This window comes from Cordyceps javanica, chromosome 5 (assembly GCF_051103115.1).
Source record: "Cordyceps javanica chromosome 5, complete sequence".
Lineage (NCBI taxonomy): Eukaryota > Fungi > Ascomycota > Sordariomycetes > Hypocreales > Cordycipitaceae > Cordyceps > Cordyceps javanica.
This window is the reverse complement of record NC_139299.1, coordinates 583,766-596,711: the sequence shown is the minus strand read 5'-3', so window position 1 is coordinate 596,711 and position 12,946 is coordinate 583,766. Positions and strand designations below refer to the sequence as shown.

The window sequence follows — 12,946 nt, the reverse complement described above, 5'->3', positions numbered from 1 at the left end:
AGAAATCCCTCATCAGCCATGGCCTCCGACAACCTTCATACCGTCTTCGCGCATCTTTTGGAGCTTCTCGTCAATCTTATCCGACCGCCGTCTGACTTCTGCCTCGCGTGCAGCAGCCTCGAGCTCAAAGCTGTCCATTACATGCCGTTTTGTTTGCCGGGCCGCCGTCAGCCGTCGCATAATGTCCGTAAATTGTTCCGAAAACCAGTTCCCTGCCGATTCCCATTCTTCCACAGACATTTCTGCAAAGAATTTCTGCTGTTCGGCGCTTCCCATGTGTCGCATCTGCGCCAGCCTTTGGTTACCGTCGCCGCTATTCCCGGTGGGATTGCCCAATGCCGTCGCTGTAGCAGGGTCAAAGTCAAATGGTTGCTCCATGAGCTCTTTATACTCCATATTATTGAGGGCCTGGTCATCATAGTCCAGGCTCTTGTGGCGCCTCTTTCTGTCCACAAACTGCCTGTCAGGGAAAGCTTCATAATGCACTCTGTTTCGCATGGGCATTTGTTTGCCTCGGGGTGTCGATTTAACATCTTCGTCATCGTGCTTAGGCTTAGGCCCGTCGTCGCTATCAGTAAAGACCGGCGACGCAGCATCAAACCTTGCCCGGCTTTGCGTCCTACCACGAGTCTCTTCGTCTGCTCGCGGAGCTAGCATCAATGGTTCGCGTTTCTGGGGAAGCTTTGGTTGTGTAGTATGGTGGCTATTATGGTGGTGGTGGTGGTGTCGATGATTGTTTCGCACTGGACTCGAAGGATACCTCGCGTTGGCATTTGTGATTCCGGCTGTTGAAAATCCATCTCTCATGTCGGCAATTCTGTTTGGTTGGGATTCTGTCACAATCATGCGAAAATCACTTCCAACCGTTACAGTCGGTAAGCTATGTGATCCACCATGAGGAAGCCGGACCGGTTTCTTTGTCTTCGCTTCTTGTTTGTAGGGTGGCTTCGACACATATTTGACCGGAACCTTTATATTGGTTTCACTCGTCGGCGTAGAGAGCCCGGACCTCATAAAGCCCTCCGATAGCTCAGATCCCGTAAAAATGCGTTCGAAACGCCCGGCGCGGCGATCCACACTCTGAACTGAAGGTGGGCGCGTTTCGTCAAACACTTCGTCTTGAGCTTTCGCATACCGGCTGGTTGCCGGTATGCTATTGAAGCTCTCGAGATTTCCTGTGAATGCCGTGTCTGGACTCTGATCGCCGCGTTGGTGTTTCCGTGGTGAGTCTGGTAGATGAGAGCCGGTGTTTTCCACGAATGCCTTCATCCGGTTTCGCTCCGTCGCAGATGGTGGTGGCATGTCGGGGTCGGGGCCGGAGCCTTCTGTCTCGTAGGATCAGGCGTATGCTCCGCGAGCAATTTATATACGACGTGAAAGTTTCATTGGGGTAGGTGAGCGTTCTGAAAGCGCGAATGTCGAGGCTTGGCGGAGTTGGGTTGAGTTTTCGAGGGAGCGAGTGCTTGTCGATGCAAACGCGCCGGAGTGCCTGGATGGCACTTCCAGGAAATAGCGTGCTGCAGCTGCCGCGGCGTCTTGTGCATTTTGGGTAGTTACGCGTGCCACGCACCCACTGCTCACCCAGATGGGTGCTGTAGGGTCTGCCGGCCAGTAGGGTGTGTATATAGCTTTAAGTTATATATTACTTAGTATTATAATTAAATAGCCTATTACCTCGATTATGAGTCCGAGATATAAGCTTTATATAAATAAATTATACCTTAATGTAAGCTCCTACTAATGATAAGAATTAGATTAATAACTATATATTTTTATTATTTTTCTAATAGTAGCTTATTATTACGAACGATAGGAAGTGACGTAAGGCGACCGGGGAAGCGGCCTAGAAGGACGACCTCATGGCGCCTGTAGGCTCCCCGATCGGGCCTTGTGGTCACGTGACCTCAATAGATCACTAGAGCGAGTAAGCCAGTAAACCACGAAAGGATCATAGGAGCGAGTAAGCCTATAATCTAAGGAATATAATAGAGAGGTAAACTATTATATAAGGAAAGAAGGCTATAGCTAGTCTAGATAGTTTAGATCTCTATTAATTAATCTAAGTAATAGTTCTACTATTAAGAGTTAATCTCTTAATAGACTTATAAGCCTACAATACTACTATAAACTACTTATTAGTTACCCTATAGCTATTTAACCTAACTTACTTCCTAAGAAATAGACCTATCTATAACTTAGATTTAAGCTACTATTATATTTTAATTAATCCTATTTAATAAGTTACCTTAAAACCTTAAGTAGTATTTACCTTCATGATGTTAACCATAAGCGGAGCTACTACTAATCCTGGTTAGGCTATATAAGCTATGCGCTAGTAGATTAAAGCTATGGCTACCTAGATCTAGGTACTCTAGGTAAATAATAACGGAGGAGGAGCCCTTACCCTTCCTAAATTCCCTAAACCTAAACCGTTTAATAGGATAAAAGGAGATATATAAACCTTCCTTACTTAAGCTAAAGCCTACCTTCGTGTTAATACCACTATCACTAACTCTACCACGTAGATTCTCTATATTAGTAACCTTCTTACTAGTAAGGTAATAGAATAGTAAGAACCTACTCTTAGAGACTTCCTTAATAACGAAATACTAGATAACGAAACTACTCGTATTTTCTAAGACTATAATAATTTTGAGGAGTTACTCTAGACCACCTTTAGAGACCCTAATAAGATTCGAACCATAATACATAAGCTTAAGGCACTACGATAGACTGGTTCTACCTAGCACCTTATACGCGAGTTTAAACATATCTTAGCCTATCTCGACTAGGATAATAAAAGTATAATAGAATATCTCTACGATATACTACATGAAGAAGTAAAGGATAAGATCATAAAGTATAATCAACCTAATACCTTTGACAAATTCGCTAGTAAGATTATCAAAGTTAATAACTAACTCTATACTAGGCGACTTGAACGAAATAGACGTAGTAATCGACAGAGTAATTAGCTACGACGAAACTAAGCCAATATTAGTAGATAATAAGGAGGATCTATAGCCTATAGATTTTACCTAGGCCCGATAGAACTTAACATAGTAAATAAGAAAACCTTTAAATACTATAATTACGAGAAACTAGGATATATAGCTAATAAATATAAAACTCTAAAGAAACTATAGAAGCTAGTAGTAGAAGGTAGAAACGTTAGCGTAGCTAGTAAGGAACTACCTATACGAAACATTAGTATAGCTAATAACGAAGTCTACTATTTACTAGATAACTATAAATACAATCTCATATCTATAGATAACACTACTAATAAAGATAGAGACTAAGAATTCGGAACTTAGCCTATATACGAGAATTAAGGGGGAGAAACTACTCCTAACTTTAAGATAGGAGAGGAGTATTATACTATTACAAAAAGGAATTAAGAAGGAAGTAGAGGACCTAACTAAGTAGTAATAACTAGATTTAATATAATAGACCTAGCTATGCTTATAGTACTATTAGATAAGAGTATATATATTACACTATATACTAGTTTAAAGTATCTAGAAGTTAGTCCTACTTACCATAATTACTCGACTATTTCCTAGGCTTTATGCCCATACTATACTTATATACGATACCTCTAGAAGAAACTCAACTACCGATAGTTTCCTAAGTAAACCCTTCGCTAAGCCCTTTACTAAGAAGATAAACTTAGACACTAGATAATCTAGTAGAGAACGTAGGAATTCCTTATCCTAGAAAAGAATAACGGATTATACTTCGCTAAGGATAAAAACGCTTATACTATCTATACTATAACCTTAAGATATGAGGATAGAGGAAATAGTATAATCGTAAGACATTTGCCTAGCCCGAACTCAATTAGCGGAAATAGTAGATAAACTAACCATCGCTAAAGCTCTAAAGAAGAAAGAATAGAGGGAGCTATAACTCTCCTTATTATTTAGAGGAAACCCAAAGAGAAGAAGTCAGGAAATAATAGCTATTATTACTAGTAAGACTAACTCTTCGACGGGGATCTAGCTAGTCCCTATACGCTATAAACGTTAGTAACGCTACTTACCTCACGATTAATATCCTAATTAAAGGAACTAAGCTTAAGGTAATAATAGATAGTAGAGTATAAGGAAATTTTATCTTACTAAATCTTATTAATAAATTACGATTACCTTAGAATAAAAAGAACAAGCCCTACTAACTCACGACTGTAGAAGGAGGAGTAGTTAAGTATGGCTACGGAGTTATAGATTAGGAAACCACGTAACTTCCTATCTCTATATAAGGCTATAACTACTCTCTTACCTTAGATATTATAGAGATCTTAAAACATAATATTATATTAGGGATACCTTAGTTACGAGTAAGTAATCCTAGAGTTAACTAGAGAATAGGCTAACTTTAGTGGGATATACTAAGATACGATTATAGTAGGAAGAGTAGCCGTAAAAGGGCACCTTTACTAAATTATAATAGACCTCTAGGAATATATATGATTACTAGAGAGTTAAAAGCTAAGATAATAGAGATTCCTGAGGAATACTTAAAGTATAGTAAGCTATTTAGCGATAAGCTAGAAATAGGACTACTAGAGCATTTACGCTAGGACTATAAGATTAAACTCTAGCCTAGTACTAAACTAACGTTTAATAAGATATATCCCTAGAACCCCGAGTAGGACGTAGTACTTGAGGAGTATCTGGAGGAAATGTTACGAAAGGGATATATAAGACTATTAGAGTCCCTAGTAGGATACCTAGTCCTATAGATACTAAAGAAGAACAGAAAGTTATGACCATATATTAACTATTAACTACTTAATAAGATCATAATTAAGAATTAATATCTATTACTACTTATAGTAGAAATATAAGATAAAGTTAGGAAAGCGAAATACTTTACTATACTTAACCTAAAAGGAGCCTATAACCTTATATAAATAAAAGAGGGCTACGAATAGATGATAGTATTTAGAACTACTAAAGGACACTATAAATATCTAGTAATGCCTTTTAGGCTTACTAATGCACTAGCAATATTCTAGACTATGATTAACATAATCTTACGTAAATAAATCGGAGTATTTGTTATAGTTTACCTTGACGATATCCTTATCTACTTAAATACACTTGAGGAGCATAAGCAACATATACACGAGGTACTTCAAACCCTACAAAACAACAAACTCCTAGTAGAAGCAGCCAAATACGAATTCTACTAGAGTAGCGTATAATTCCTAGGATTTATCGTTACCTATGGAGAAATCTAGATATACTAAGACAAGATCAAAGTAATTAAGGAATAGCTAATACCGATAAACGTTAAAGACATAAGAGTATTTACTATATTCATAAACTTTTACTAAAAATTCCTAAAAGGATATGGAGATATATTACGACCTCTTACTAACCTAACTAAGAAGGACGTTAAATTTAAATAGACAGAAAAAGAAGAGAAATCCTTCACTATAATTAAAGAACTCGTTATATAGGAACCTATAATAAAAATACCTAATTAAGAAAGACCTTATGAAGTCAAAACTAACGCCTCAGACTATACCCTTAGTAGATAGCTCGGACAACGAGATAACGAAGGAAGATTACACCTAGTTACCTTCTTCTTATAGAAACTCCACAGACCTAAACTAAACTATAGCATTTACGATAAAGAACTTATAGCCATAATTTAGTACTTTAAGGAATAGAGATACTATCTCATAGGAATAAAACATAAGATTAAAGTCTATACCAATTATAAAAACCTTATATCATTTTTAACTATAAAAGACCTAAATAAAAGGTAAATTAAATAGTATAAAACCCTTATAGATTATAATTTCGAGATTATATACCATAAAGGATCCAAAAACGGAAGAGCAGACGCGCTTAGCCAAAGAGAGGACTTAAAATCGGAAGAATAAGTAAATAATATACCCTTATTACACACTACTAAGGATAGGAACCTTATGCTAGGTACCTAAGAAATTGACGTTACCTGGTAGGTAAAGCCAGATAAGACATAGATATAATAGATTATATTATATAGCAAAAATAACAACTACTTAGACAATTAGGAGACAAAAACACACTTGCGCAAGGAAGTAGGAAGCTTCTTATATAACGAACGGCAGTACGTCCCCAGTATACTTCAAGAGTAACTTATTAGAGAAATACATAAACACCCATTATATAGATATTAGGGTATAGGGAAGACAATTAGTCAACTAAGGAGATTATATAACTTTCCCAAAAGTAGGAAAATAGTATAATAAGTTATAGATAAATGCGATATTTACCAAAAAGCAAAAGTAGTACGATACACTCCTTACGGTAAACTATAGCTAATACTATTACCTGAAAGAGCATGGCAAATAGTTATAATGGATTTTATCGTCAAACTACCAAAATCTAAAGAACCAATAACAGGAGTTACTTACGATAGTATCCTAGTCATAGTAGATAAACTCACGAAATACGCTTACTATATTCCTTATATAGAATCTAGCAATATAAAAGATCTAGTATATATATTCTTTAAGATAGTTATCGTATAGTATGGCCTACTAACACGACTTATATTAGACTAAGATAAACTATTTACATTAAACTTCTAGAAATGCCTGATAGAAATAATAAAGATTAAGTAAGGCTTATCTATAGTATTCTACCCATAGTTAGACGGATAAACGGAAATCTTAAACTAAGTTCTTAAATAGTACCTACGAAGCTATATTAACTATTAATAAGATAATTAGGTAGAATGGCTACTACTTACATAATAGGCTTATAATAGCTTAGAAAACGAAAATATAAAGATATTACTATTTAGGGTAAACTATGGATTTAACCCTATTATCGAAACATATGTAGCGCGTAGTGTATACGCACTAGTAGCTATAGTATATATAATAACGATCACTAAAACATAAAAACACTTATAGTAAGAATAGATATTTCTATAAAACCGAATAAAATATTATATAGATAAAAAGAGATTACTAGTACTAATCCTAGAGGAGGGAGATAAAGTTTATCTTATCCATAAAAATATTAAAATAAAACGACCTAGTAATAAACTCGACTAGAAGAAAATTAGACTATTCCTTATTAAACGAAAAATATTAGATACTAACTACGAACTATTACTACTAGAAGGGATAAGAATCTATCCTATATTTTATGTGTTATTATTAGAAAAAGTACTAGATAATTCTATACTCGCTATAAGAATTATGGTAGAAAATACGGATAAATACGAAATTGAGAAAATACTTAAGGCACAAGGGAATATTAAGAAACGTAAATATCTTATTAAATAGAAAAGATACCTATACTCCGAAAATACCTAGGAACCTGTGGAGAACCTTACGAATTGCTTGGACTTACTAAAGGACTTTCGCTAATAGTTAGTAAGGGGCCTAACTTAGGAATCTTACCTAAGCCGAACTACGACTAGTTAGGCTCGTTAGGAACGCCTAGCGCCTATAAGTCGTGAATAACCTATTATTCGTGGGAATTTAAGGTAGGAAGGATATTATCCTCCTTATCTAACTCTTATATACCCTGCTCGAATAACTTCTAGCTCTTATTCTTTACTAAACGACGAGTTTTATAGATCCGCGTTAAACGATTTACTGCTTGAGAAAGCTGGACTTATAGCTTGACTAAGTGCTCCTTAGCCTTCTCCTTAGTATCGTCTAGTTTCTTCTACTGCGTAAGCAGGCGCGAAACTAAAAAAAAATAAATTAGTAAGAAATATATAATAGAAGGAAGGATAAGACCTACGAGAGGATACTACTAGTACACTATTATAAGAACAACCATAGTGGACATACTCCTTATAACAAGTCTTACCATTAGTAAGGTAGTACTTTAACTAATAGTTAAAATAATAAGTATACGGTATCTTAGCGTCTCGACTGTGGAGAGCGATAAAGGACCTTAGGGCGTCTCACTCGTTAGACTTTTAGGAATAAGGTTTCTCTATACGACCTAATATATTGTTAGCATATGATGATAAAGGAAGGAAGTTCTATACACCTACTAAACAGATAGCTAGAATAGGATTAGTGACTTTAAGGATAAACCTAATAAAGGAGGAGTATTATATTATGAACGATAGGAAGTAATATAAGGCGACTAGGGAAGTGGCCTAGAAGGATGACCTTATGGTACCTATAGGCTCCCCGATCGGGCCTTGTGGTCACGTAACCTTAATAGATCACTAGAGTAAGTAAGCTAGTGAACTACGAAGGGATTATAAGAGCGAGTAAGCCTATAATCTAAGGAATATAATAGAGAGGTAAACTATTATATAAGGAAAGAAGGCTATAGCTAGTCTAGATAGTTTAGATCTCTATTAATTAATCTAAGTAATAGTTCTACTATTAAGAGTTAATCTCTTAATAGACTTATAAGCCTACGATACTACTGTAAACTACTTATTAGCTACCCTATAGCTATTTAACCTAACTTACTTCCTAAGAAATAGACCTATCTATGACTTAGATTTAAGCTACTATTACACTTATAGATAAGTCCTTTAGAATAAAATTTATACTATTATCTTACTAACCCTACTCCTACTTACTACCAGTAGTATCTTTCTGGTGCACTAACCTACTTTAATCATAACACACCAGGTTATTAGGTAATTTAGCATAATAGCCTTACTTAAGGGTAATACGTTACCGAGAATAGAGTTAGCCCCTTTTATACCCTATATTATCAAAGTAAATAATTTAGCACATAGATTTTATTAATTTAAATATCAATATATCTAATCTAGTAAAGACCTAGGAATTAGCCTACTTATTTTTATAAGGATAATTACTACCTTTAGAATAGAATCTATAGACCTCTATAACCTTTAAGAAGGCAATTATTATAGCTAGAATTCGTATACTCTAGCTAGTAGAAACTCTAGCTAGCCTAGTTATAACGAAGGCTATAATATAGCTTCTTAAGGCTATAAGAAGCTATAGACGTATGCTGACGACGAATTAGGCGCTATTTTATAGGGATTTTGCCCTCCTTGTGTTATTTATATACCGAAGAAGCCTTGTGTGAGCTCCTGCCTAAGTGAAGCCATCAGCCTATCAATTCTCGGATATTGCGCCCCGAAAGACTCAGTACTTTCGTACCTGACACAAGCGACGACATCATCTACGAAAAGGGGCCCTGCGCGCTAATCACAAGACCGCGCCCTGTAACGCGTGCGCATGGCAGCTACCATGGACGGCTCTGTCACCGGAGCGGCATCCAAGCCAATCAATGATCGGTTTTTCATACGATGGGCAGTCTTGTTGCTGTACAAGTTATTACACCTTCCATTCGTCCCGCGGCTTTTCCCCCGCGCTGGTATCGTGCTGTTCCTGCCGATGGGGGTCTGCATCAAGGCATCCGTCTTTACTTCTCTCGCCGAGGCATCTGCCATGGTATTTGTGGCCCAAAACACCAGCGTCCCGGTTCCAAAGGTATACAGTGCCTTTAAACACAAGGAGGCAACATACATTGTGATGGAACGCGTGGGTGGTAAGGCGCTTGTTGAAGGGTGGCGCCTCCGCACAGCCGAGTCACAGGCTCGCGTTCTCGCCAGCCTTCGGGACATGATTCTCCAACTCCGCCAAATCCCAGCTCCTGCAGGATGTGGAGTGTCGAATGTGGACGGAGGGCAGATCTACGACCCCAGGCTGCCAGGGGAGAAGCACTGGGGCCCCTTTCGCACCGTCCAAGACTTTCACGCAAAGCTCCGCGGTTATCTGGATGAGCCAGTAAACCAAGGGATTCCGCTACCAGGTTTCGAACGTCTGATTGCGTTTCATCGGCAGTCGCCACCAGATGTCGTGTTTACGCATGGAGATTTAAGCTCGTTGAACATCATAGCTAGAGGTGATGAAGTGGTCAGCATTATCGACTGGGAAACGGCGGGCTGGATGCCGCCGTATTGGGAGTACACGTCGAGCTGCAACGTGAACCCGTACAATGAGTTTTGGCGAGAAGAGATAGACAAGTTCCTGGAGCCACTTCCCGAAGCGCTGGATGCGGAAACCATTCGACGACGATATCATGGAGACTTTTGATCGGAACCATGTTTGGTAGAATAATACACAAAGTTCAATTAGTGTCTAGCAATCTGAGATTATAGAATGTGAATCACGCAATGAGTTCTCCCCCCTCAGCCACGTCCCAGGTCGCGACCGCATATGGACTGTATCGCCCCTCAGGTGCTGAGCCGTCGAAACGATGCTCCTCTTTCTTCCTCTCTACATACCACAGCGCAGCTTGGCTGAGTGTATCCCAGCTGGGACAGGGTCCTAGAGCTGTGTTCCAGATCCCGCACCTTGGCAGCAAAAATACGAATCAATATCATAACTGTTGCCGCCGTTCGAATGTTAGCTTCGTCACATGGTAGCGCTCTACTACCTACAGTAGGTCAATAAAATTTCCGCTCGGTACCCCATTTTATACTAAAATCTACCTTCTTAAAATACTAATAACTTAATAAGCTTATATAATAAAATATTAAAGTGATTGATTTCTTAAGTTATTTATTATAACTTTTTTTATATTTCTCTTTTAAGTAGGCTTAGATATATAGAATTAAAGTTAAGAACTATTATTATTTAAAAATTTATTAGTAAAATATATATATTTTTAAATATTCTCTTTTAGTTATTATAATATATTTAAGAAACTACCTAAGAAATTAAAAAATTAGATAAAGAATAAATTAGCTTTAAATTAGCTATTTATAGTTAATTTATAATTTTAGATAATTTCTTAACTAGAGAAATAGCTATCTAAAAGTAGTATATTTTGATGTAAAATGGGGCACCGAGCGAAACTTTTGTCTCCCCACTGTAGGTAGGTACCTAGGTATCCTTGCAGGGCCTTGCCTTTGCGCCGATGTTGGCGCCGCGCAAGGGCGTCATCAGACTCGGTCCTGCCTTTGTTGCTGGCGCCTGACTACAAATGTGGGAAAGTTACGGCCAAGCTATTCGGCACATCTTGATTTCTTCCCCTACAATTGCGCCCCCAGTCACATTTCTGGCCACACAAGATCATGCTTGCATTTCGGCGCTTTCTTCATTGCGCATAACCGTTCGCGCTCCTAGTTGCGCTTCCGTTGCCTCCGAACAACGTGCGCGCACGCAACGCCATGTCTTCGGACTCTCCGATACGTTCAGACGCGCCCAAGAGCTCTTCAGGGAGCTCGATTCCGTCCAATTCAACATCAGCCCCGGCCTACCAGACCGCTCCCCGGTTACGGCCCCCAAGATCACTCCCACGTATGTCCCTTGCTCGCCTTGACCTGTTCAAGCAACACCTCTGGGCGGTTAAAAGCTGTTTAGCTGACTTTGCATAGCATGGATCGATTCTTACCAGGAAATGGGTGACGATGTCTCCAACGAGATATCAGACGCGCCCAGCGCCCCCCCTCGCGCTGTTGCACCACAATCAAATTCTGTGCCGCAAGATCCACAAAGACGAGTATCCAGGGATGGATACATAGACATCGATGACATGACACTTGGACCAGCACAAAAGGTACGAGCACGGATACCACATTTCTTACGCCATGGTAGAGCGTCTATGCGAGGCCGCAAATGGGATCACCTGCGGTCAGCAGAGCCCGTCATTGTCGCTAGGCATCATCCTTCTCCCTGGCAGCCCCAAGCGACATGGAGCGAATTCATCACATCGTCTACTTGGGGCCGGCCGCAAAATGAGAAATCTCAAGTCGTCTCACCGGAATACTTGGATGATTTGTATCCCAACTTCAATCGCAAGACTGCCTTGGACTTGGACATGAGCCGCCCGCGACAAACCCGGCGCGGACGAGCGTTGGGCGGCTACAAGCGGCTGTGGATGATGGCGCTCAATCATTCGCTGTCTCCGTTGATATTCCGTCTGATCGTGATCATCACATCGATTATTGCATTAGGAATTGCTGCTCGCATCTACAGATTAGAAGTTGCGGGGGACAGGAGGGGCGCCGAGAGCACGCAGTCAATATTTGCGGTTGCTGTCGACACAGTGGCGATCCCGTACTCGTCCTACATGATATGGGATGAATACACAGGCAAACCTTTGGGATTACGACCCGCTGTGGATAAAATGTCTCTCATTCTGCTTGACCTGTTTTTCATCATTTTCAAATCTGCTAGCACAGCGCTCGCCTTTGAAGCTCTGGTGTATCACGACATCATCCTGGCACCTATAAGGCGTTTGGCAGATGGGCTTGCAGCACTGATGCTTATCGGACTGCTTGCATGGACCATGAATTTGGCAGTTAACATTTTCCGGGTGATAGAAAAGCTGGGTGGTCGCGAAGACGACAGCCATGTATGAATTGGTGGGGGTCTGGCTGCGCTGGGCGTTATTGGGTCAAGCGGTTTTGATTAAGAGTATACAACTGGTAGCGATTTTGGTATAGGACACTTTCGGGTCCTTGAGTTTAAACGGAATAGATTTCGGCAATATAAATCTTGCATCTACAGGACCAACAATGTAGACGTGATTGTAAGCAGGCACGCAGTGAGTAGGGGGATTAGTACATGGTACCTTATAGTACCTACCTACCTTAGTAGACACACTGAGAACACAAAGGGATGTGCTCAGCGTGTCAGTAGGTAGCCGCTATATCGGGCGGTGGGCAGCGGCAAAACGGCTAGCTCCGTGTTGCAGGGCACTCCAGCCCATGAAGCACGCTAGAGTCACTGCACCAGCAGCCTGGTCTGCCTGTTTGCCTGCCTGCCTGAACTCACCGAGCTAGGCTGAATGCCTAATCCTCCCTACCATCTCGTCACTTGGACTCTGCCTATCTCATTCATCACCATCTCTTTGTTGCTTGTCCCCCCTCTATTCTGCGTCCCTTCACGACAAGCTAACGGACGAGGCGGTCTGCAGGTGACATCAACCCAACATACACCTCTGTTGCGATTTCTTTCCTGTCATTTTAGGCG

At 39.9% G+C, this 12,946-nt stretch overlaps 3 protein-coding genes across 3 annotated transcripts; 2 read left to right on the top strand and 1 right to left on the bottom strand.

The window, feature by feature from the left end:
- Positions 1–12: 12 nt before the first annotated feature.
- Positions 13–1,302, bottom strand: V2A60_007416 (extracellular mutant protein 11-domain-containing protein; the record flags this gene model as incomplete). The annotated part of the gene is made up of 1 exon (XM_083258700.1): positions 13–1,302. The coding sequence occupies one exon, from the start codon at positions 1,300–1,302 to the stop codon at positions 13–15; it is 1,290 nt and encodes a 429-aa protein (XP_083114826.1).
- Positions 1,303–9,211: 7,909 nt separating this feature from the next.
- On the top strand, positions 9,212–10,060 carry V2A60_007415 (uncharacterized protein; the record flags this gene model as incomplete). Its single annotated transcript, XM_083258699.1, has 1 exon — positions 9,212–10,060. The coding sequence occupies one exon, from the start codon at positions 9,212–9,214 to the stop codon at positions 10,058–10,060; it is 849 nt and encodes a 282-aa protein (XP_083114825.1).
- A 1,079-nt stretch (positions 10,061–11,139) lies between these two features.
- Positions 11,140–12,332, top strand: V2A60_007414 (phospholipase D regulator; the record flags this gene model as incomplete). Its single annotated transcript, XM_083258698.1, has 2 exons — positions 11,140–11,269; positions 11,347–12,332. 2 exons carry the CDS (start codon positions 11,140–11,142, stop codon positions 12,330–12,332), a joined length of 1,116 nt encoding a protein of 371 aa, XP_083114824.1.
- Positions 12,333–12,946: the final 614 nt, after the last annotated feature.